Here is a 27,490-nt window from a genome sequence, read left to right as displayed (position 1 = left end):
ATGCTATTCATTGCTTCTGGTTCTACCCCAAGGACTAAAAAATTCTAATTCCTCTTCCACATGACAGCCTTTTAGTTCCTTGAATATCTATTATGCTCTCCACAAATCTTATTTTCTCTAAGCTGAACATTTCCATATCTGTAAACTGGAACAAACTCAAGGCTCTTCACTATTCTTGTTACCTTCCTCTGGTGTTATCCAGTTAATCACAATGCTTCCTAATATATTATGCCCTTATCAGAATCCATTGTCTAGATATAATCTCACCAGTATAGAAAACAATGGGACTATCTTAGTATTTGGGGGGCTTATGCCTTTCTTATTTTGACTTAAGATCATATGAAAAGTATTTTTGCCTATTGATCCATTTCAGTCTTGAAATATAAAAGGTAAAGCAAATCCACAATTCATTTTCATAAAAAATTACTGTCTGATTATACATGACTTCACCTTGCAAAGTTTATTTATTAATCCCAAGAGTAAGATTTTTGTTATTAGGAGTAATTAGTCTTTTAATAAGAAAGCAAAAAGAAACACTGACTTATTTCCACACCTATGACTCTTTTCCAATTAATTACTTTTTCAAAGATTATTGTTAGTGTCTTGGCAATACTATTTGCAAGTATTTTCAGTATCTCAAAATTTATTATATCCAAATTCAATTACTTGAATTCATTGAATGAAAGTTTGTGATTTCCTTTCATGTTTCCATTGCCATCTTTTACCAGATTGGGATAAAATCAAGAGTTGTCATAACAGGATCAAATCTAAAAGGTCAGGAACTTTGTATCAGGCAAGATGAAGTAGGTTGGTGGTCTGAACCTCTTTGGAATTTCTCCCTCATTATCAAGGTGGCCCTGACCAATCACTAAGATATTTCAGTACTTTCTATCATGTCTTAAACAGAACTGTGGAATGATTATAATGCATTAATTAGTCTGTCAGACTCCATTCCATCTTTAAATTTATATGATTCTCTGTCACCATATTTCATTATCAAAGCAGAAATCACAGACATAATTTTTAGCACTTCGTAGACTTCAAAACAGAATAATTCTCCCTCAGGAAAATAAAAATCAAAAGAATCTAATTCGTGTACTTTTGCCTCTTTAGTTTTTTATGACTCATAGTTTCTTGCCTATTAAAATATAGGAATGTGTGTATGTGTGTGTGTGTGTGTGTGTGTGTGTGTGTGTGTGTGTGTGGTTTGGATGGCTTCTAAGGTTCGTAAGATCTCGAGTTCAAATCTAGTCTAAGATACATACTAGCTTTGTGTCCCTGGACAAGTCCCTTAACTTTACCTCTGTTTCCTCATCTATAAAATGATCTGGAGAAGGAAATAGTAAATACTCCAGTTTCTCTACCAAGAAAACCTCAAGTGGAGACACAGAAGTCAGTGAAAAATGACTCAACTGAAGGATCATAACAGTTATAATTCTATAATGGTATGATCCTACAATCTTTTAATACTACAATTTAATTTAACTAGTCCAATATTAAGTGCCTCCTTTATATGGGGCGACAGAAAAACAAAACCAAATCAGTCCTTGTCCTCAAGTAGCTTATCTTTTGGGTATGTATTTACCTTCTATCATGCAAAACATTTCTCATATTTTTCAATAAAGGACTTATTCGGAAGCAGCTAGGTGGTGGAGTAAATAGAGCACCAGTCCTAGAGTCAGGAGTTCCTAAGTTCAAATCCAGCCTCAGATACTTAATAATTACCTGTGTGGCTTTAGGCAAGTCACTTAACCCAATTGCCTTAAAAAGTAAAAAAAACCTAATAAAGGGATTATTCTAAGAATTTCAACTATAACCAGACATTTAATTTTCCATCATTTCCCTAACAAGTAAATTATGGCAGAGGTGAGTCAGAAGTCAAAATTTTTTGTGAATTAGTCATGGGATCACAAATAGTGCACATGAATATTTGAATTCCTATTATAATACTTTGATTCCAGAGTTCATAAGATTTTATCCAAATTAACATATTAGGCATAAACTCTAATTAATCCAGCAAAAATTGTACTTTCTCCAAATAGCTACAATTCAACCAAGACTATTTCACTAGTTTTGGAGACCATCATTTTCTTACTCCATATCAATCAGAGGAGATATGAAGATTGACCTTACCATTTCAGAACCACAGAAATTCTAAAGTTTGGTTTTGTATTTATAGATTTTTATTTATAGATTTGTCCATTAAGTCAGATAATCATGAATAATTTTAAAGGCAGATTCTTTTTCAAAGTGCCTTCCTGAGGTGCTCAGAGAGACAAATAATTCTTTCATCCCCTTTTGTTTCCCTAATACATAGCTATCTTGGCAACCCATAAACTTTTCTAGTGTAAGTACAGTCCCAAAGTTAGCCAAGCCATGGCTTCATTGTGCATGCCAACTAATTAGTTTTGTTCTAGGCAAAGACCCAGAAAAGGCTCCATTCCTAACTCTAACCATTTATCTTAAAGACATATACCAATAATGACAAGATTGGGTGAGAATATGAATGGATCAGGGCAAATCCATCACTGCTATTGATGGAAACAAGTTGAATAATATAATCTAATGGAAACAAGCTAGTAGAAACACCTTTGTCCAGAAAGGTCAGTGATATTATGGGGTCTGAAAGAGAAGGTGCCACATCTGCATCCCTAATCTGTCATTATTGAGTTGAACTATAGCAGGATGTGAATTGAGGGAAATAAGGTTGATGACATGTTCAATATTCAATTGCTTCTCTCCAATTATAGTTCAAGTCAGACTTTCAGACATTTGAAAAAATTTTGTTGATTCAAAAAAAATATTTTGACAGCCATTTAAATTTGAACTTGCCCAGAGTACCCTGCTTACTTCAATAATACTTTTGTATTGCCTATGCATGTTTTATATTTAATTATACTTCTTCCTTTCTTAAATTTGACTTCATAACTTCCTATAAAGAATTCTGAAAGAAATCAAATTTTAAAAATGACAAAAACCTATGTCTACTGTATAGTATTGAGCACTATCTCTGTTTCTTTCCCTCCATTAGGAGCTCTAAAGTCTCCCAACATCTCAATCACAACAACAAAAAACAAACAACAAAAAACTTAAAAATCAAACAAACAAACAAAAAAAAACAAATTGTCCAAATGACAGTAGAAGAACTGATACTAATGGAGAGAACAGTGCATAAACTTCCAGTGCTAACAAGAGAGCTTTGCCCTGGTTCACTCACCCAACCTCTTGTCCTTCCCTGGGTGTGTATCTTCAAACTGTTTGTGCTAGAGGTGTGTCTGATCATGTCTACCACCAGTCTTCTGTCTATTTACATTCTTACTGTGTTTGTGTCTGCCCCCCCCCCCTTCCCCCTTCTTCCTCTCTTTCTCTTTTCCTCAAAACTCTGGCTCAGTTGATCCCAAATCATGTATTCCTTCTCCTCCTTTTCTGTCTTCTCTAATCCCACCCAACATAACCTTGAACCTTGTGCAGATTTCGTTCTGCCTTTCTCCTTTCTTACCTTTCTTTGTCAATCCATAGGCAAATTCATATTAAGTAAAAAATCATTTTACATAATGGTCTGTGAAACATTCCCCTTACCTGGAGTTGGAACTGTCTGTATCTGTATACATTAATCAATAAATATTTACCAAGTGCCAGACACTGTTCAAGGTTCTAGGACACAAATATAAAGAATGAAATAATCCTTATTTGCAAGTTAGTTGGGGAAACACTATCACACCTAAGGTAGCACACACACAAACACAAATTACAGATATATACAGAATATTTAAACCCTCTGTAGTTAAAAGCCAGTTAGTTTGGAAGTAACACAGAAGTTTCAGAGATCAGGAAAACATTGGCCTGTCTTAAAGAGGGATATTCTATGAAGCATTGTTAAGGAGAATACAAAAAAGCATGGGAAAAAGCAGTTAAAAGGATCTGAAATAGAAAAAAGATATATTCTGTTTGAAGATCAGTGGGAAGATTGATTAGGCAAGATCACAGTGTTGGAGAGAGTTACACCCAACAAGACTTGCAGAAGAGGCTAAGGTAAGGTTGTGAAAATCTTTAAAAATTAAGCAGAGCACAGCACCAATGAGAAGGAAATTAAATCACTAAATTATTTTAACCATCTGTATGTCAATAAATCTGACAATATAAATGAAATGGATGAATATTTGCAAAAATATTAATTGCACAGATTAGCAGAAGAGGAAATAAAATACTTAAATAAGCCCATTTCAGAAAAAAGAAATTGGACAAGTCATCAATGAACTCCCTAAAGAAACATCTCCAGGGTCCAATTGATGTACAAGTGAATTTGATCAAGCATTTAAAGAACAATTAATTTTAATTCTATATAAAATATTTGAAAAAATAGGCAAAGGAGGAATTCTACCAAATTCCCTTTTTGACACAAATATGGTGCTGATATCCAAACCAGGAAAAGTCAAAACAAAGAAACTAAGAAACTAGAGATCAATTTCCCTAATAAATATTGATGCAAACATTTTAAATAAAATTTTAGCAAAGAGATTACAGCAAGTTTTTACTAAGCTAATACACTATGATCAGGTAGGATTTATACTGGAAATACAGGTATGGTTCAATATGAGTAAAGGAATCAGCATAATCAATCATATTAATAAAAAACTAAAATAATCACATAATTATCTCAATAAATACTGAAAAAGTTTTTGTTAAAATGTAGCATCATTCCTAGCAAAAATGCTAGAGAGAATAGGAGTAAATGGGAGTTTTCCTTATAATTATATGTGGTATCTGAAACCATAAGTAAATATTATATGTAATGGAAATAAGCTAGAAGCATTTCCCATAAGATTAGGGGTGAAATAAGGATACCAATTATCACTACTACTCTTATTCAGTATTGTATTAGAAATGTTACCTTGATCAATAAGAGAAGAAAAAAGAAATTGAAAGAATTAGAAGAGTCAATGAGAAAACAAAACTGGCTCTTTGCATATGATATAATGGTAAACTTAAAGAATTCTAGAAAATCAACTAAAAACTACTTGAAACAATCAACAACTTTGATAGCAGGATATAAAACCCATTAAATCATCAGTCCTATTTTCTTTCTTTTTTTTCTTTGAAATCTGGACAAGTATGACACTTTAACAATCTTGTGAGGGTTTTATTCTTCCCCATTATGCTTCAAACAAAATTCAAGTCTATAGCATTAATTTCTAAAATATATAGAGGACTGATTCAAATTTGTAAGAATACAAGGCATTTTTCAATTGATAAATGATCAAAGGATATGAACAGGTACTTTTCAGATAAAAAAATTAAAGATATATATTGCCATATAAAATACACTAAATCATTATTGATTAAAGAAATACAAATAAAAACAACTCTGAGATACCACCTTACAATATCAGATTGACTAAAATGACAAAAAAGGAAAATGATCAATGTTGAAGACAATATAGGAAAACTGGGACACTAATGCACTGTTGGTAGACTTGTGAACTGAGTCAACAATTCTGTAGGGCAATTTGGAACTATGCTCAAAGGAAAGTAAAACTCTGCATACAATGATCCAACAAACCACTACTAATTCTACATCTCAAAGAAATAATAAAAATAGGGGAAGAAGTGGCCTACATATTCAAAAATATTTATAGCAGCTTTCTTTTTTAGTGGAAAAGAACTAGAAATTTAGGGGATGCACATCAATCGGTGAATAACTGAACAAATTATGGTATATGAATGTGATGGCGTTCTTTAAGTAATGTTCTGTAAGAAATCATGAGTAGGGGCAGCTATGAGGTGCAGTGGATAGAGCACTGGCCCTGGAGTCAGGAGGACTTTAGTTCAAATCTGGTCTGACACTTAATAATTACCTAGCTGTGTGCCCTTGGGCAAGTCACTTAATACTATTGCCTTACCAAAAAAAGAAAAAAAGAAAAAGAAATCACGAGTTGGCAGATTTCAGTAAAGCAAAGAAAAATTTGCATGAACTGATGCTGAGTGAAGTGAGCAAAACCAAAAGAATACCATACACATTAACGGAAACACTATTAGATGATCAACTACGATAGACTTAGCACCTCTCAGCAGTCCAGTGAGCAACAACAATCCTAAAAAAGTTATGATAGAAAATACTATCAATATCCAGATAAAAACAAACTATGGATTCTGAATGCAGAGCATAGCATACTTTTTTCCGTTCTAAAACTTATGTTTTTTTCTTTCTTAAGTTTTTTCCCTTTAGTTTTAATCCTTCTTTCACAGCATAACTAATATAGAAATATGTTATACACTATTGTACATATATAACCTATATTAGATTATTTGCTACCTTGAGGAGAGGAGAAGGAAGGAGAGCTGGTAGAAAAATGTGGAACTCAAGAGCTTGTAAAAAGATGAATGTTGAAAACTCTCCTTATATGTACTTGGAAAAAATAAAATAAAATAACATAAAAAATCTAAGAAAAGAAAAAAATAAACACAGCAGTTTATATTTTTTTTCCTAGAAGAGGAAGTCAGTAGGGGTGATTGAGGAGAGGAGAATAATCATCAGATTTTTTTGAGAATGTATCCAGACAGATTGAATAAGTGTTGTAAGACCTCAAGCAAAGAAACTTTGGATGAGAACTTGAGGAGATGTTAGGATCTAATATTGACTTTTTTGAATATATGAAATATTTGAGTATCTTTAAAAACCTACAGGAAAGAAGTGATGTATATAGTGTGAGATTGTAGATTTGGGATAGTTATACATGCTTGAGGTAATATATACATTGTATATACATTGATAGGCAATTTGGTGCAATTCAAGACTGGAAATTAAATTTGAAGTCAAAGAAACTGGGTTCAAATCATGTCTTTGCTAATTAGTGCCTATGTAATTTTTATCTTATTTTATGTGTCAATTTCTTCTGCTATACACCAAAGGGTTAGATTAGAATTGTGGTGTCAAACTCAAATAGAAATGGGACTGAACAATCCCTTCAGCCACATAGACTTAAGAAATCACATTAATATTATCTATGGTATAATATATTATTATTTGTTTTGTTAAATATTTATGAATTACATCTTTATCCAGTTAGGGTTTAACTTCAGAATGTTGCTGACTCCACAGCATTTGATCCCTTTGTGGTTTGATGAATACTTAAGTTCAGTTTAGAAGCAATAATATCATATGATATCTAAGTAACAATTATATTAATGATTATAGTTATAATATCAATTAACATTTATATAGTACTTTCAGGTTTGCATGGCATTTTGTGTATGCATGTGTATTTTTCCTACAACTCTTTCTTATAGGTACTACTATTATTAACCCCAACTTGCAGATGAAGAAAAGAGGCTTAAAATGCTGTGACTTCCCCAGGAGTTCACAATTTGTTAATGCATGAGGCAGGAATCAAACCTAGGTCCTTCTGACTCCAAGGCCAATGTTTTAGACACGATATCTGATTTCTCTCCCCAAAAAAGAATGTAACTTTTATATTAAAGGTGGAGACTCTCATTTTTTTCCCCTAATGCTTTGCATGATGTATTACACCGAGTAAGCACTTAGCAAATTATATCAACAATAGAGGCTACTAGATGACAGAATAGATGCAACATTTTACATAATCAAGAAGACCTGAATTTCAGTCTTGTCTCACACACTAAACTGGATAAGTGACTCTTAGGCAAGGCACTTAATCTCAATCTGTTTCATTTAGAACATCAGTAAAATGAAGGTAACAATAGCATCAAACTTATAAGATGTTGTAAGAATAAAATATTTCAAAGTGCTTTTCTACTTTCAAAGTTTTTAAGTTTTATATACATGTTACTTTTTTAAATGCTTGTTGGATGGAATTGACAATTAATATAGATAAAGATATATATATATATATATTATATATATTGTCTCTAGATCTTTCCCTTCCCACACGAATAAAGGAGCTGTTTAGATCTATTTTCTGTTTTTTAATTATCTGATGACTTTTAGATCTTTCACCCTTATTTATTTCCAAGGCTAACTTAAAAAAATGGTTATACAATTGCCTATACCCTGGATTTTTCTACTGCATTGTCAAATTTCTTATAAATCGTTCATTATACCTCACCTTTCCTGTAAGTGTAATACTGCAGGAAATCTGGGCATCCCAACCTTTGGATTGTTTATCTGAAAATATTAATAAGGATTTGCTTTGATTGTGCTTCATGAAACAGACTTCTAAGCAAATATATTTTTATTGTTTTTAACAGCTGAAGATGCCTGTGGAGGCACAATGAGAGGATCCAGTGGCATAATTTCCAGTCCTAGTTTTCCTAATGAATACCATAACAATGCTGATTGTACATGGACAATTGTAGCTGAGCCTGGAGACACCATTTCACTAATATTTACAGATTTTCAAATGGAAGAGAAATATGATTACTTGGAAATAGAAGGTTCTGAGCCACCAACAATATGGTAAGTAAATGATGGCAATCGATAGACATGCAGAGGGTAGATAGAGTCATTATCTATAAGAGTAGAGTATGAGTTCAATAGCACTGATAAGTTCCAGAGGATCTAATGTCCATGGTTCTCATGATTCTGGACACATTATTAGTGGTAATTAGTGGAACACATGAATATGGGTAAGGAATGAGACCTAAAACTGGCCTCATTCCTGTGAAGAATGAGGTCTAAAACTGACTTCACTTCTCTGACTCTCTACTGATACCACATCACTTAATGAAACTCTGTAATATGGGCATTCCAGATATATTAATATAGTTATGATTATAATCTGTGTTTGTAGTCATGAAGTTTAGTCCTTACATCCTAGAGAGATGATAATCCACTGCAGCACGCCTTCATACAAATGTTCCTATCAGAATGATCCAAGAACAAAAATGGATCTATATTGATATAGTCTCAATGGTTATTCTTTCCTCAATTAGGTTGTAAGCTCCTACAGAATAGGGGCTGTCTTTTGCCTCTTTTTGTATCCCCAGAACTAATACAGTGGCCAGTATAAAGCATTTTCACAGATTGATTGTAAGGTAAAAGTAGCTACCATGGGAGTAGAGTAAGATTACATTTGTTCTAGTGACAATAGGATTATTGTAGCCTCATTTTTTAATTTGAAGAAATTATATGTTACAATTGAAAATAAATAATTCTATATCTTTTTGTATGACTTTACTAATACTTGGATACTAGCATAATATGGTTCTTTAATAATTCAATTATTGGCTTATTATTTTTAACTTTTTTGTTTTATTTTGAAGATTGGAATTTTACCTATATATGTATATAAATATATATGTATATAAATATTTCCTAGAACATTTTAGATATCATCTGAATACCTAAAATTTATTTCCTTTCCTTTTCTTGATATTCTGAGCTGACTAGCTTAGAAAAGTCATATTATTCAGGATTGTAACTTCTATCATGTAATTTAATTAAAGTTGATGATAATTATTAAACATGTTCGTAATTTATAATGAAAAATTATGAATGATTGCTTGCAGATGAATATTTTGGTTGATACAATTAATAAGCAACCATAATGGATTTTCTATTGAAGTAAATCATTATAGATATTTTATAATAATATCTGATGCAAAAATAACTCTATTAAAAATTAGAAGCTTTTCATGTTTCTAGCCTAACCTCAACATTTCCAATACAATTAATTTTCTTCCACACCTTCTGCATACCAAATTTATCTACTTCTATCATGTAACTATAATTCTTAGTTTCTCATATTTCTAAGACATATCATCCTTGATCTCTTCCTCTTGCTTGCTCCCCATAGCCAATCAACCATGAAATCTTGCTGTTTCTATGTCCACAGGATGTCCTATCTGTCTACTCACACATCCAACTTAATTCAAATCTGCAGAACCTTTTGTCCAGATTAATGCAAAAACCTCCTAATTGATCTCCTAGCTTCCTCTATCTCTTCACTCAAAACCATTTAACACTTAGTTATTAAGTAATTTTACATAAGCACAGATCAGATCATGCAAGTCCCCTACTCAACAAACTCCATTGGTTCCCTATTGCCTCTAGAATTAAATATGAATCAATCAGTTTTGGTTTTAAAAGTTTTCCCTACTTTGCCCAGCATCTTACCTTTCTTGACTCATTATTCATTGCTTCTTATTCTACACTCTTGTCCAGCCAACCAGGTATTTTTTCTCTATTTCCAATTTGGTAGTGCTTCCCTTCTAAGTTTTGACTCATAGTGCTCTTTAATTCCTTTAAGATGCAGTTCAAGGGCTAGGTGGTACAGTGGATAGAACACTGTCCCTGGAGTCAGGAGGACCTGAGTTCAAATATGACTTAATAATTGCCTAGCTTTGTGACCACGGGCAAATCACTTAATCTCATTGCCTTAAAATAATTTTTTTTTAAAAAGATACAGTTCAAGAACAACCTTCAGAAAGATAACTTCACTGACTTCTTTCAATTAGAATTCTTCACTAATTATCTTTTTGAACTTTATACTTCATATTTATGCTTCATAAAAGGTTGAATACAAATTTTTTGAGAATAGATTTGTCACATTTTTATCATTATATCATCAGATTAACTCAGGACCTAACACACAGTAGATGTTTAATTCATGCTTAATAGTAATATATATATATATATATATATATATACATATATATATAGTTCACCATTTCATATGATGGTATCTAGTGGTGTTATTGATGATGATGATAATAACAGATATTACCTAGTGATAAATTAGAAAAATATCTGCACCTCCATGTAATTACTTTATATAGCTACTGAATGGAAATTTTGTTCAAGTTATTCAGTAGATGGATTTGAATGAACCCTCCTTTTAAAGGATATTTACAGTCATACTACAATAAAATGTTAACTTTATTCTTGCTCTATTAATTTTGAACTAAAGTTAATATGGAAATTATAGATTTAAATAATAACAAGATTTCCCTCCCCACTCAACCATCATTTTCTTTGAATATCATTAAATAACATATTACTCATTATATGAACTGAGTCACTTATATTAATATTTTAATGAACCACTAAATAAAATAACACATTTAAATGCTAATTGAATAATTGCCAATTCAGAGGAAAAATTTTAGGGAACGTTCTTCTTGGAAATGTCAGTCACTTTAGTTCAATAAATTGATGCAATGGTTTAAGAAAAATATCATTCTATGTGAGGAAAAGTAGATTTTCAAAATCAAATTCAAAAAAATTTTAAGGTAGATTAATGCTCAATATGTAATGTCACTTTAGAGCAGATATTGATGTTGAATTCCTGGTAGCTTTCTCTATTTGATGAAAAAATTAGCAACTGTGTCTTAACATTTAATAAATACTGCAATTGGCTTGAGTGGTAATTGATTATGTTGGGTTTATCTCAAAAAAAATAATACAGGAGGGGCAGCTAGGTGAAGCAGTGAATAGAGCACCAGCCCTGGAGTCAGGAGTTCAAATGCAGCTTCAGACACTTAATAATTACCTGGCTGTGTGACCTTGGGCAAATCACTTAACCCCATTGCCTTAAAAAAATACAGGAGTGAGAAAAAGGGATGCACTGAGAGAAATAGAATAAGAGATAAAGAATGGGGAAAATCTCACAAAAAATGGTCAGCAAGGAAGAACCTTTTACAATGAAAGAGGAATGGATGGGGGCAGAAAGTCAATGCTTGATCTTCACTCTCATTGATATTGGATCAAAGAGGGAAGACATATTGAATAACCATTCTTTTTCTCTAAAAGTTTATACTCATTTTTTTCTGGGAAGGTTATTCTTGGTTACAATTATAATTTCTTTACCATATATGGTATCATAAAATAACCTTTTTTTTCCTTTAATGTGAAAAACTGTAAATATTTATGATCCTAACTATGACTGCAATAGCTTTCTAGATGCTTACAATATTTTATCCTTCACATGAGAGATCTGGCTTTAATAATTTTCAAAGTTTTCATTATAGGATCTACTTTAGGTGATCAGTGAATTCTTTCAAATACTTCATTCTCTGAAACAGTTTTACATTATAATTTCTTGAAATACGATGTCTAGATTCCATTTTGATTTTGGTTTTCAGGAATCTAAAAATTCTGAAACAATCTTTCCTCAATCTGTTTTCCAGTGTAGTTATTTTTATAAGATATTCCATATTTTCTACTTTTTTTCATTCTTTTGAATTTCTTTTATTGTTTCTTGATGGAATTATTAGCTTCTACTTGCCTCATTCTATTTTTTTAAAGAATTACTTTTTCAGTGATTTTTTTTTCCTTTTATCAATTCTTCTTTTTAAGCAGTTATTTTCTTTGGTGAATTTTCTGCCTCTTTTACCATTTGACCAATTTTAATTTTTAAGGTTTATGTTCATCAGTATTTTTTGTACTGTTTTTACCAAGGTGTTAATTCTATTTTAATAATTTTCTTGAATCACTTTCATTTCTTTTCCCCAAGTTTTTGTCTATCACTCTTTTTCTTGTTCTTTAACTCTTCCTGTAATTCTAGTTGGGTTTCTGTCTAATTTGTATTTTTCTTTGTGTCTTTGCTTGTAGATGTTTTCATGATTTTATCTTCTACTGAGTTTGTGTCTTGCTTTTATAATAATTTTATCAGATCATTTTTTGTGGTTTACTCATTTTTCCATCCTATTTCTTTAGTTTGAACTTTATGTTTCTACTATGGCCCCTCTTCTCTTGTGAAGCCTACAAACACTCTTCTCTGCTCTGAAAATATGACTCAGAACTATGTATGGGAAATAAAGTTGTCACAATGCATCAGGTCCTGCACCTGGTAGCAGATGCGTCCCCTTTAACCTTTTTCTAACCAATTAACTGACCTCCCTTATCACTTCTAGACTGAAGAACCTTGAAGATTGTGCTCTTTCTTTCACAATCCATATAGCCTAATTTCAACAGATCTCTCCTGCTAATCTTACCTCACTTTTTTGGCTCTGCTACTCCAGAAATAATTTGATATATTATTTTAAATGTTTGGAGGGGAATGTTAGGAACATTCTGTTGATTTGTTGCCTCTACTCCACCATCTTGACTCATTGCTATTCTAAACATAATTGCATAGACTAAAGTCCTAAACATGAATAAACTGAAGAGTTCGGTGCTTTGTCCATATTTACAAGGATGAATACGATTGTATGGTAGGACCAAACTTATTCTCTCCATATTTTCTTATTACATTGTATTCTGTACCAAGCAGATTACATTTCAAGTAATGTGGTTGGTTCTAGGCATTATATTTTAGCATGGGGTCTTGACAACAATTTTTAAAGCTTTGATAAGCTTTAAGTTTGTGAAGTGTTGTTCATAGATTATTTCTGTGATTCTCACAACAATTCTGTGAGATAGGTGTTATTATTTCTTTTATTTTGTAGATGAGGATCCTGAGGCTAGTGTCTGAGGTGGGACTTGAGTCCAGGTCCTGCTTACTCTAAGACAAACCTTCCATTAAAGAGTCTCATATTATTTCCTCTCTCAAAAATGCATAAATTCTATGGAGATGTCTAATGAAGGAGAAAGTATATGAATTTAAAACAAAATACTAGAGTTTAAAATTCAAACTCCAATAGTATCTATCTGAATTTGACTGACACTTCTTTGAAGCTCATTATTGTTATAAAATAAGAAAATTCCTTTCATCTTTCTATCTCATGATACTAAGAACTTTACTCAAAGGAAAAGGATATGTTCCTAATTCTACAACCAGTTATGGTGTTCCACTCTTTCTATGGTATTTTATGCATGATAATGCTCAGTATTATGCTACCATGGCATAATATATAGACTGTTCCCAGAATTAAGAGGACCTAAGTTCACATTAATCTCTGATACATACTGTATGACTCTATGTAAGCAACTTACCAAAACCTCTTTGAGTGTATAAATTGCATAGAGGTACTGATATATATATTGGTAGAGGAAGTATTCTTATTTGAAGTTGGATTTACAAGTGAAATCACAGGGCAATCAAAAACAAATACTATTAAATGAGCTAGATTAATAGGAGTCAGGATATATGATGAATGTTAATATGCTTTGTCCTCTTCAGCATATTCTACTTTGACCAGAAATTATGAACAAAATTACAACTATCAACTCTTATTGTCATTCTGATCCCTCCTCTGTTAAAAGTATTTACCTCTTCTTTAACTCCCAAATTTAATTCACCTATTTTGTGCCTCATGTCTCCTCTAGACTCAGTTGGCTACTTTCTCAAAATATCTTAAAGCTTAATAAAAAATAATCTATTTTTTTAATCTGAAGAGAAGAAATTTAACTCAATTCCATCAGGGTCATTTATTCCCATCAGTAATTGTTATCTCTATTTTTTCCTATAAGGCCATGCTATGCCTTTTAACTTATATCTCACTTTTTTGTTCTCTACCATGGGAAAAATAATAAAAAAAAACCAATCAGAATGCTTTAGTTGATCTAGTGCCTTTTTGAAATGTATGGTGAATATTTAAATCAGAACTTATCCTTTATTCTGCTTACAAAACAGAAGAATAAAGATCATTCATAAATTCTAATACTTAAAAAAGTGAAAATTCTTTAAATGCTTGCTTAGATAAATCTCACTAGTTAATGATAATGATGTATCTTTTTATTCACTTATTTATGTATCCATTCAGTTGTTCATTCATTCATTCATTCATTCATCTATATATTCATGTATTTATTTGGTTATTCATTTTGAACTAGACCTCTTATTTCATAGATATGGTTAGCATCTAACAAACTAATAAACTCCTTGATCCAGTTAAGGATCTACACTTTTTGTGATATGAATTTTAGTTACCTGGGCCTCTGAAAGATTAGATCACCTTATTTGCCTGAGTTTACCCAACCAGTATGTGTCAGAGATGATACATAAAACTCAATTTTTCTTGATTCTGTGACCACTTCTCTAGGCTGAATTCCAAAATGCCAACTATAATTGACTTTATGGAAATATTTTAAAATGCTTTTCTTAATGATATTACATAACTGAGATGACAAATGCTGAAAACATATTTAATTCACCAGGTAACAGATCATAGAAAACCTCTTGAGGTTTCATTTATCCCTACAAGGTTTGGTCTGTGAAGATTCATTTACTGAACAGCTATTTTTGATTCAAAGAGTATATAAGCACAAAAAAACAGAATTACCCTCTCTCTTTTTATCTATTTGGAGAAAGTTTGCTGGAATTAACCAGTCCTCCAATATTTATTAGACATTTGTTGTACAGGGAATAGCTGTGTGACATTAGGTAAGTCACTTAACCCCCATTAAAACCCACCCAAAACTAAACAAACAAAAAAATTTAGAAAAAGAAAAAAGAAAAACCCAAAATAGTAGGGAATGTATATTGAGTCTAAAGGTAGAAAACTTTGCATCAGATTCTGCCACTACCTACCTGTGTGACTTTTGTCATTTTCATTTCTTTGGATTTCTCTTTTTTCCATCACTAAAATTAAAGGATTGGATTAAATTACCTCCAAATTCTCTTCTTTTAACCTACCATTCTGTAAAATCAGATCATAATACTTGCTACATATTAATCTATGTGCTATGAAGAGTCAGAGGTAGGATTTGAACATAAAATGGATAAATAAATTTCTTAGTAATAAGAATTCATGATGTGTATGAAGAGTTAATCCTAAAACATGGTTTATTAAAAAATCTCACATTTGTTTTTGTTTTTTTTTAAACTTCATTTATCCATTGTGGTAGGATAACATGACAGGGAATAAACTTTGGGAGTTCTATATAGCAACATAATTGAATGTTCCTAGAACTTGATGCTTATCTCTTCAACAGAAAGCACATTTTTAAAATTGTATTTTAATAGAAATCATTCAGATTTGCCAACCATCTCACTGTTTTCTAAAATAGAACATGCTAACCATAATTTAGTCTATACTTGATTACGCAAAGTCTTCATGAAAATCAATTATTTTACTATGCTGTTTATAGTGATATCTTCAGGACTTCTCTCCTATTCTATATGACTTGAAATGATTATTCTTTTTTTACCTGTGAATTTTTTTAAATTTTTAAATCTCCTTTTCTTAGTGTTCTTGGTTTCTTGGTCACTTCTTATTATCATGGTTGTTATACCCAGAAGTTCACTTCCCCTCTCACTTGCACCTGACCCCTGCCTCCTGTTCCTCCATCCTTCTTGCCTCCCCTTGCCCTTTCTAATATATGTTACTGGGAAAAAAAGAGAAAACCAAATTTGTCAGAATTGTATCAGTAGCAAGGGTAAGTTGGTGACTAGAGGGGGTCATAGAGTTTCCCCATAAGTAAAGTACATAACACCTATTATGGTTACTCTGATGCCATTTCTACTTATTTTTGACTTTTTTAGCTGTATTTTGTAAAATTTTGTTGCCACAAAAATAAGTGGTTTTTCAGGTAGTTAAATAGACACTGCAATATATACTGAATAATTTATATATCTATGTAATTGCATGTGTTTTCCAATGAACAGTTTTTAAAATATATTTTGTATTTATATTTTTATTTGTATGTTTCTCCTCTGAAAAAAAGTTATCTCTGTAAAACAGGGACTGCTTAATTTTTGTCTTTGTACAGCTTATCTAAATAAGTGCCTGGCTCATAAGTGTTTAATATCAGGACAGAGAATAGCTAAGTAAGGTACTATTAAATGATACTTTATCCCTGGAAGATAAAAATCAAAGATACTAATGTTCTAAGTTATTTCTGTCATATTTTCTATCATTCTATTTATTATTGTCATAATAATAGGCTTTGACAGAGAAGATTTCTGTGGGGCTGGCCCAAAATTTAGCCTGGTAGTTTTTTAAAAAATCAGGTGAGGAAAAGGAAGCAATAATCCCAGATGTTAAGTTTTAAACAAATTAAGATGAGTATGGAAGACTCATAAGGATCAAAGATTTAAGATAATAGAGTTAGAAGGGATTTTATAAGACAATGATTATACCCACCCCATTTAACAGATTAGGAAATTGAGGTACAATGACTTGTTTTGGGTCATCTAACTGGTAATTGTAAGAGATTTGATTTAAATTCAGGACTTCCAAACTTTCAAGTCCAGTATTCTACCACCATTACATGGTGCCTCTACCTGGTAAATGAATCCTATGGTGGTGTCGATGGCCCACAGAGATTAAGTGACTCATCTAGAGTTGTGTAGATCTAGGAAGTGTCAGAGATAGGATATGAATATAAGTTGTACTTACTCTAAGTTTAGCACTTATATACACTCTACTCCACTGTCTCTATGAAAGGAATAGTTCATTTGTTATGTCCCAGTTCTAGGGCTTCTCAGTCACACAGAATTTATTGTGTCATAGTGACTTTCACAGTTGTACAACACATGAGTCTGATGGGAATTGCTAAAATATAAGACAAAGGTAGGACTTTCTACAGCTTTTGAGAGCCTAAGGAAATTAAAAATAAAAATCTAACCTAAATGTAGGGCACTCCTATAATCTATTATTTTAAATCATTCTGGGCTAAGGTAATCAAGTAGAAATTGTCTATATCTCCAGATTATAACTTTATAGTTCTTTGTATCCTCTCTCTAAGAGTTTCTATTTAGCTCTAATTATCTTTGAAGATGTTTATCTAAGACATAAGACTAATTTTCAAGAATTTTTCATCTCTGAGATTGACCATAGCTTCCTCCATGTAGATATTTTGCACTGAATCTGCTGTCCATATACAGAGAATAATAAAAAATATTAAAATTAGAAGAAAAAAAAACTTGGTTTTTAGAGATTACTTCCTGACAGTTTGATAGTTTACATTTATATAGAATCTCATATGATCTTCATGATAAGCTCTATGGTTTATTATTATTCTCATTTTTACAGGCAAGGAAACTGAGGTACAGAAAAGTTAATGGAAAGACTATTGGAAATGTACAAGCCACAATTGCCCTGTCCTCAATTTTTTCCATCTCTACAATGTTAGGGTTAGACACTTTGTGAACATTACCAACTCACCTCTATGATGCTAAAAGAAAGAAAATAATGACTATAAGATGACATTTTGCCTGTGGCTGAACTTAGTCTGGAATCCATATCTTCTGTCTGCCAGGTACCATTTTCTTTCTATTGCCAGAAGACTTCATTTTTCTAAAGAAAAGTGCTTCTTTTCAAAAAATGGGTTGAAACCATAGCTACAAATGATCTGCCTCACATGGACAATAATAAAGTCTCCCAACTCAGTTAAAAATCTTGATAAATTGTGGCATACAAATGAACCATACTTTTAAATAAAATTCTTACCTAGCTCATATCTATTTGTGCTTTCAGCACTTAGCACATTTTTGGCATCTAGCAACTTCTTGATAAATAGTTGGTGTCTCTTGATTGACAGACTACCCAATCATCTCATTTTTTTCTGAACAATGAAGAAATCTGCAATCTCATCTGAGAACAATTGTGTGACCTATAAAACTATTGTTTTTCCATTCAGTTTTTTAATTTCTACCCCTAAGGAAAAAGCATGTGGAAATGAAGCTCAGAGAACTGACAATATGTAGTGTGTCTATCCAATTAGAAAGTATTATATTGCCAGCAAGTGTTAAATACATATTTATATACAAACATATGAACGCACACACCTATACACTTACATACACACAACCCTAAATAAACACTATGAAAGCACATCAGAACAGAATTTTCAAATATTTCTAATCTATCAGTTCCATAGTTCACCTTTGAATATTTTTCCAACAACCTGATATCACTTGCCAGAAACTGTGAAAATGTGTGTGGCATAAGAAACTCTTTGTGACATTGGATAAGCCATTTTTGAAAGCTCCTCTCTAATTAATGATGCACTAGAAACTTTCTAGTCATACTTTCAGAGAGTATTTTAAAGTCCCATTTTTTGTATTTCACATTTGCATCTACAATGAATGATTTGCATTTCAAAACGACCACCTGAGACAATGGAATTCTTCAACCTTTGCTAAATTTCAGAAAGTAGCTGACCTCTTTAAAATGTAATCTTGGTTAGGGGAGAAATTATTCATGCAAAAACTGTTTATATTCCAAAGAGCAAAAGATTACCCATAATGATTTTGTCTTACCCAGTGAGATTCTCCATATGGACTATGCCTCCACTACAATGTCAAAGAAGAAGCAAAGATTCATTACCCTTGATATAGCCAGTGATTAGGGAATTAATCCCAACAGAAGCAACCTTAAAAGGTACTTAAATTACTTTTACTGATAGAGGAAACCCATTTAGATGAAATGAAAAGCTCAATTTTTTTGTATGAGAAACATAAAGAATCAAAAATATAATTCTCTGAAGCACAAGACAGAAGCCACAGGAGGAAAATGAAGCAACAAAGATAACCATTATTTTATTCCAAATTGAAAACATTGAATCTCCCTTGTTTCCCCACTGGAAATCATCAAATATAAAAATATAATATAAAATGTGAAACTGAAGTTTTGAAATGTTAATACACTGAAGTGTAACATAGACATCTAAAGAGTTGTGATGAAGATGAAACATTTAAAATATTCTACCCAAATCTTTTCTCTCAAGTTCTTTACTTTTTTTTTCTGAAAATATTAGTAACATTTCAACATGAATTACAGTAGAATTTCATTACATTTCAGGATTTGGAATATGTCTCAGATGACAAACTAAGATATATTTGTTCTGTCAGTCTCCATGAGTTTGGTCTTAATAAATAATTAAATTAAACATAGTGTTAAACTCTATAGCTCTTTTTTTCCTAACTAGGGATAAATATTAGCCTCCAGATATTGGTCTCAAGAAAGAACAAACAAAACATACACATTTACTGAATTTCTCTAAGCTTGCCAGTTATATATGTGTGTGGGAATATGGAGTTTTGGAAAGAGGTTCTTATACAATTTCACTATCAGATGTTGGGATCTGAAAAAATTGCTTCTGGCTTGTCCAACAAGGGAGCAACCCTCAACTCAGGATGGAGATCAATATCAAAAAATGCCATAAAAAGAGTGCATTATCAGTTATGCTAAAGACCTCCATAAAACCTGGGAATCTTCCCCCTCCAGGATATCTACAGCATCCGATGAACATTGGGGAGATTCACATTTGTCATTGAAGAAAGAAAAGCAGGCAAAAATTTATAATTGTTTTTAGGTGGCATTAATCCATTGCTTGGAAACTCCTTTAAAAATTGTGGTTAGTATCTGAATGGCTAATAGTTTTTGTTTCTATTATGTCAGTGTTTTAAAGTTTTCCCTTAAAAAAGAAGATTAACATATATTCTAAAATATTTATAATAGCTTCTCTCTGTGATGTTAAAAAACTGGATATTTTAAGGATGCCTGTCAGTAGGAGAATGTCCGAACAAGTTTTGGTATATGATTAAGATATAATACTGTTGTGCTATTAGAAATGATGACCTTGATGGTCTTAATAGGATAGATATTAAATCTACTTTTATAACAAAGATTTACTCCTTAATCATTGTTTTCAAGTTTAATATATGAAGAAACTCATTTTAAAAAGGCACAAGTATATGACATTGTATCACTTTTTTAGGGTTCCTATTATAACTCAATAAATGATATGCAAATAGTATTATGGGTTGGAAGCGTGATTTTAGTCACCACACAGATACTTTGCACATCCCTAGTGTGGGGTAGGTTACTTCAATAACCTTTACTTTAAGAAAGAAGTTTTAACTAAGATAGATTCTCTAAGATTGCCCAGAGATATTGTTGCCCTGTTCTCTGGATTAATGTTTTCTGAGGACCCTTTTGGGGTTATAAACACTGGAGTCAGGAAGATCTGGCTAGGAATCCAGTCTTGTGATTGTAAACAAGTAATTGGATCATAAATTTAAAGATGAAAGAGATCTCAGAATTCATTTAATCCAACTCTTTTCTTTTTTAAGGTGAGAAATCTAAAGCCTAGAGAGATTACATAAATTGGCCAAGCTGACACAGGTAGAAGAACCTATACTTGAACTCAAGTCTTCTGATACCAGATCATGTGCTACAGTGGAAAATCAGTTGTAATAACTGTAACCAGTTACCCCCCCCCAAATTCCTTAAATATAATTCTTAGCAATAAACTCACTTAGTTTTGAATTACTTATGTTTGATATAGCGAATAATGTGACAACCTATGGTTGTCCTAAAGTTCCAACAAGAATGTAAAATGTTCAGGAAAATAGGACAACAGAAGCCCTAGGAAGTTTTAGGGAATTTGTAGCACTTCTAAACTTCAATTTTAATTGAAGTTGCCACTCACCGAATTATGAACACGAAAAATTGTATCTATGTGGTGGTTAAGATCACCCTTCCAAGTCATATTTCTCAATACAATAGTGCTTACAAAGTACTATTCAAATATAAGTTATTTCACATGATGAAAATGGTTGGACTGAGGGAACAGAATTCAGGGAGAAAAAGTATATCTAACTTGTTCCTGTAAAAAGTTATATTAAGTATCTATTGACATCTTCTGCTGATGAATCATCTTGGAATAGAGGTAGCACTAAGTGTTTACAGTCAGAGGAAAACAACCTTTCTGTTTGATTTTACCAAGCTTGAAAGAATAAACTCCAGCATTAGGATGGATGTCTGTCATCTAAAAAGCAACCTAGTAAGTTTGACATAGCTCTTTAATAACTTGTTCCCTGGGAAATTATTTTTTCCCCAGGCATAGAGATACTTAAATAAAATTGATCAAATTGTTGAGTTTTAATGTGTGACAGTTACAGGAATATACACAAGAATGAAATCACAGATTCTTCAAGTTCCAAAGTAGTATAGAAGTGTAATCAATTTTATGACCAGAGTTCAGAAGTAAGAAAAGAGGTTGGAATTTAAAGGGGAATGGAGTGAAATCTTATTTCCTATGGAAATTTTTTGAGAGTAAACATAGTTTATTCCTTATATTTGTATTCCTAGAACCCAGAACTTGTTGTTCAATAATCCTGTTGTGTACAGTTCTGTGATTCTGGGAGGCCATAGCCCACAACAGTCCAGTCTATCCTCCACTATATCTCAAAACCTGTTTCAGCTTATGTTCATTGCTTCCATGATTGTATCCATTTAATTTTATCCAAATTTATCCATTTAATCTTCTACTTTCCCCATCTCCTTTTGCTTTCTATAGTTCCCAACATCAAGGTCTTTTAAAATAAATACTGTCATCTCATGATGTGGCCAACATACTTAAGCTTCAGTATTTGTCGTTCCAAAGAATAGTCTGAATTAATTTCTCTTAATATAGCCTAACTCTCACAGTTATATACTTTGTTATGGAAAAACCAATAGCTTTTACAATATGAATCTTTGTCAACAAGGTGATTTCTCTGCTTTTTAGTAAGCTGTTCATATTTGTCATAGCTTTTCTTCCAAGGAAGAAGAATCTTCGATTTCTATTCACTATCTGCAGTGATCTTGAAGCTCAAGAATATGAAATAGGACACTGCTTCCATTTCTTCTCCTTCTATTTACTAGAAAGTGATGGGATCAGTTGCCATCATTTTAATTATTATTTTTTTATCATGTTACATTTCAAGCCATCTTTTACTCTATTCCTTTGCCATCAGCAAGAGGCTTCTTAATTCTTCTTTACTTTCTCACACCAGAGTGGTATAGTCATCATATCTGAAATTGTTTTTTCTCCTGTAAACGTTAATTCTGGCTATTTTCTTCCTCCTATCTGACATTTTGGTGATTTACAATGAATATAAGTTAAATAAATAGGGTGACAATAAACAGCCTTATCATACTCCTTTCCCAATTTTAAATTAATCAGTTGCTCTGTTTTTAATTGTTGCTTCTTGGCCTGCACAGGTTCCTTGAGAGAGAAAAAAATAGAATGCTCTGGTATTGCCAACTATTTGGAGACTTGCCACAAAATGATATAATCCACACAGTCAAAGGCTTTAGTGTAGTCCAAGAAGTAGAAGTAGGTATTTTTCTGGAGCTCCCTTGCTTTGTCCAAATATTGGCAATTTGGCCTCTAGATCCACTGCCTCTGAAAATTAGTCTGTACTTCTGGTATTTCTTCATTTATATATTTCTGAAGCCTAGTTTACTTCTGTGGGAAATGAGTGCAATTGTTTGGTAATTTGAACATTCTTTGGCATTGCCTTTCTTTAGTATTGGAACAGAAATAGATTTTTTATAATACATTGGCCACTGTTGAGTTTTTGAAATTTTCTATTATATTGAGTGCATCATTTTAATAGCATCATTTTTAAGGATTTTAAATAGTTTCACTATAATTTGGTTATCTCTGGGAGGTATACTATTAGCAATGCTTCCTAAGGCTCTTGACTTCATTTTCCAGAATTTCTGGCTCTAGTTCAGAAATCATCATGATTATGAGTGATGTTAAGATCTTTCTTGTATAATTCTTCTATATATATATTTTTTAGGTTTTTGCAAGGCAAATGGGGTTAAGTGGCTTGCCCAAGGCCACACAGCTAGGTAATTATTAAGTGTCTGAGACCAGATTTGAACCCAGGTACTCCTGACTCCAGGGCCGGTGCTTTATCCACTGCGCCACCTAGCCGTCCCTCTTCTATATATTCTTGCTACTTATTCTTAATCTCTTCTGTCATATCCCTATCATTTTTGTCTTTTATCATGCCTATTTTTGTATGCAATATTTCCATGATGTATCTAATGTTTTTGAGGACATCCTTTGTCTTTTCCATTGTTTTGGAAAAAAGTTTGTAATGCTCATTTAAGAAATCTCATCTCTTCTTGCTATGCTCTGGAATTCTGTTTTCAGTTGAGTATATTTTTCTTTTCTTTCTGTCCTTTCAGTTTTCTTTTTTTTCTTCAACTATTTCTAAAGCTTTGCCAGAGTCATTTTCTTTTCCTACTTTTCTTTTTCTTTAGGATGTTTTTCCTTGCTTTTTATACAATATTGTGAACCTCTGCCCATAGTTCTTCAGATCATCTAAACATGTAAATCTATTCATCACTCATACTTCATATTCATATGTTCTGAAGACTAAATTAATTATATCTATTAGACTGAATTTTGCAATATAAAAGCTCATTATTTGTCATTCCTGTGTTTTCTTTTAACTGACTGTATGGAGCTCCTCTATCTTTGACCACAAAGTATATAAATCAATCTGATTTCAATATTGACTGTCTGGTAATGTCCATGTATAAGTTGTCTTTAGGGTAGTTCAAAATAGTATTTACTATGATCAGAGAGTTATCTTGGCAAAACTATTAGTTTTTGCCCTGTTTCATTTTGTACTTCAAAATCAAACTTGCCAATTATCTATTTTATTTCCCACTTCAGCATATCAATTCCCTATGATGAATGTGACATCTTTTTGTATTATTTCTAGAAAATATTGTTGGTTTTCACAGAATTGATCAACTCTGGCCTCTTTAGCATCAGTGGTTAGAGCATGAATTTGTATTATGTTGATTAAATATGAAAATCCTCCAACATTGGTATATGTTGGTATATGGAAACTGTTGCTTCTTTATTTTGTGAGTTCCCCAACTTTGGCGATATTCAAGTGTAATTTAAAGAACTTTCTTCTGTTAATATGGTAAAGAGGGTAGGAGGTTTAATTGGATGGTCTTTTATGTCCCATTCAATTCTAATATTCTGTGTTCATTTAATTTTATTATTGTTTTACATATAACGTTAAAGCTGAGGAAGGACCTGAGAGATTGCATTTTCCCAAATTCTGATTTCTTAGGTGAGAAAAAATGAAGAAGGAATAGTCTAACTAAATGACTTGCCAAAGGTTACTTTAGTTGTCAATAATGGATCAAGGAATCAAAGCCCTATTTCCTGACTTCAAGGAATGTACCCTTTTCACTATACTGAGAAAGATCCCTCTATTTTTTCTTATACTGTAAAATTAATCATAGGCTCTCATGATTCTGAAGCATTTTGGAAATTACCTAATATAATCCCTACCTAAAAATTGTATCCACTACAACATCAACTCATGACTATCTATCTGACTGTAATGTGCCAGTCAGTGTGGTGGTCTAGGAATACAAATACAACTAATGGAATCAATCAATCAGCATTTTTTTTTAAACTACCACTATGTGTCAGGCACTATGCGATGCACTGGAATGGAACAATCAATACTTAAGGAGCTCTTGTTCCTTTTTTTCTGGTGGAGCATTGGGATTAAGTGACTTGCTCAAGGTCACACACCTAATAGGTATCAAGTGTCTGGAGGTTGATTTTAAACTGAGATCCTCCTGATACCAGGGCCAGTGCTACATACACTACACCACCTAGGATCTTGTGTTCTAATTGACAATGTACATTCTAACATTTCCAACAATAAGTAATTAGATGTGTAATTTAAAACCTTGAGTAAGAGAATTTAACTGCTCTGTAAGGTAACATCTTTCATTTTAAACATCCTAGTTATAAGGAACTTTCTCCTTGGGGAAACCTGAAATCTTAAAAACTTCTATCTCAATGATCCTTACTCTCTTGTAAGGCAGATGGTCTTGAATTTTTTCATGTCACAGGACCCATGGTACCTCAGTATTTTTCCTGTTTATTAAGTAATTTGATCCAAACAATTTAATATTTATGTCCCAGCATCTTAGTAGCCACTTTAGAAAGTGATCATACCAATTGAAAGAAAATACAATATTTTGTATTTAATTCTTAAATAATTGCAATTACTAATGGGATGTGAGTGCCTGTTAGATATCATTGTTGTCCTGGTATTAGAATGAAAATTGCCAAACTCATTTCCAGTTCCACATTGATTTTTGCATAGAACTCATTATTTAATCACAGCAACTGTTATAAACCTTACTTTGCAAACATTTTGTTGTGGTTGTTTGTTTGTTTCACTCATATCTTATTGGGTCTTTGCGACTCCATTTGGGGTTTTTCTAGGCAAAGACTCTAGATGGTTTACCATTTTCTTCTCAAGCCCATTTTGATGTTTCTCCTCCATTCTGGAAAACCATGACATCTGGGGAGGTGATGCCATGACATGCACGTGAATTGGATGTGAATGGTGAGGGGGGCTATGTTAAGTCACCAGCCTCACTTTCTCCAGAACCATCTGGGTCCATTGGCCAGATATGAAGCAGAATGGCTGAAGATGGCCCTGGATGTGAGGCAATCACATTCCAAGTGCCCAAGTTCATGCAGTTAATAAGTCTCAGTTTACAGATGAGGAAACCAAGGCAAACAGGGTTAAGTGATTTGGTCTAGTTCAGGATTAAAGTTAAATCTGTCTGAGGCCATATTTGAACTCAGGAAAAAAGAGTTTTCTTCACTCTAGGTCTGACACTGTGCCACCTATCTGTCACTAAAGATATTACTTAGTAAATGAGAAAGTTCAAGAAGCTATTGGTCATAACCAAAAGTATAAGTAAACAACAACCTATATCAAGCATTTGAGAATATCATCTTAAGAAATGTAGTGTAATATAAAGTTTTAACTGATTTACATCAAAATAGTACCTTGTGCTATATCAAACAGTTATGGAATATCATTGTAATTTCCCTCTATAATTTAAAATATCTTAGAGTTCCACTATGAGTTTGCTGGCAACTCTCAAATAATCAGACCAATTCTATTCCCTCTCTTACAAGATAACTGTTGAAATATTTATGGACAACTAGCTTGTACCTGTTCTATCATCTCTTCTCCAGGCTAAACATATCTCTTCAATAAAACCATCCTTTTAATTTTTCTTTGGGTTCCTAGAAAATTAATATCCCTTTTAGAAAATGATGCTCTTAATGAAAATGTCATACCAACTTCCATTCTTTGGACATCAGAAAAGGCACAGTCCTATACTGTGAGATTCTTAAGGCTAGATTTTTTTATGAGATTATATACTACCCAAAAGGGTAGTAGTTAAGATAAGTAAGCCTAATTTTAACTTGATTTGAAAGAATATTGAGGTAAAGAATTGGAAATTGAGGGGATGTCTATCAAATGGGGATGGTTAAACAAGTTATGGTATATGAATATTTTGGCATGCTATTGTTACGTAAGAAACCATAACTTGTCAGATTAAAGAGAAGCATGGAATGAAATACAGGATCTGATGCTGAAGAAAGGGAGCAGAACCAAGAGAACAATGTACACATCAACAACATTATGAATTGATCATCTCTGATGTCTACAGTTGTTCTCAGCAGTTCAGAGAGCTAGGACAATCCTCTTAGACAGTCTATGGATTATTCTATCCCCAACCAGAGGAAGAAATACAAAACAAACAAAACTAAAAGCAAACGAGAAAACCCTTCAGAATATAATGAATACCACATTCACTTTCAAAAAACTATCTCTTTTATATTTCTTTCCCTTAATCCTAATTTCACATACCAGAACTGATTAAGCTGTAAACATACTTAACACAAATGTGTACATACAAAATTAACATGACTGTTCATGACTGAGGGGAGGAGGGTGGAAGGAAATTTTGTAACTTAAAATTATGCATATGCATAAGATGAATGTTGAATAACTTTTATAACATGTATTTTAAAAAATAAAATATCAATAAA

At 32.3% G+C, this 27,490-nt stretch overlaps 1 protein-coding gene across 1 annotated transcript in view; it reads left to right on the top strand.

Annotated features, from left to right (window-relative positions):
* Positions 1–27,490, top strand: part of LOC141499367 (CUB and sushi domain-containing protein 3-like) — a 586,049-nt gene that overhangs the window by 476,067 nt on the left and 82,492 nt on the right. The window contains exon 5 of the mRNA XM_074202122.1: positions 8,227–8,434. Within this exon, the coding sequence (XP_074058223.1) occupies positions 8,227–8,434 (208 nt within the window). The remainder of the gene's footprint in view (positions 1–8,226; positions 8,435–27,490) is intronic.

This window comes from Macrotis lagotis, chromosome X (genome assembly GCF_037893015.1).
Source record: "Macrotis lagotis isolate mMagLag1 chromosome X, bilby.v1.9.chrom.fasta, whole genome shotgun sequence".
NCBI lineage: Eukaryota > Metazoa > Chordata > Mammalia > Peramelemorphia > Peramelidae > Macrotis > Macrotis lagotis.
This window is presented reverse-complemented; position numbering and strand designations above follow the sequence as displayed.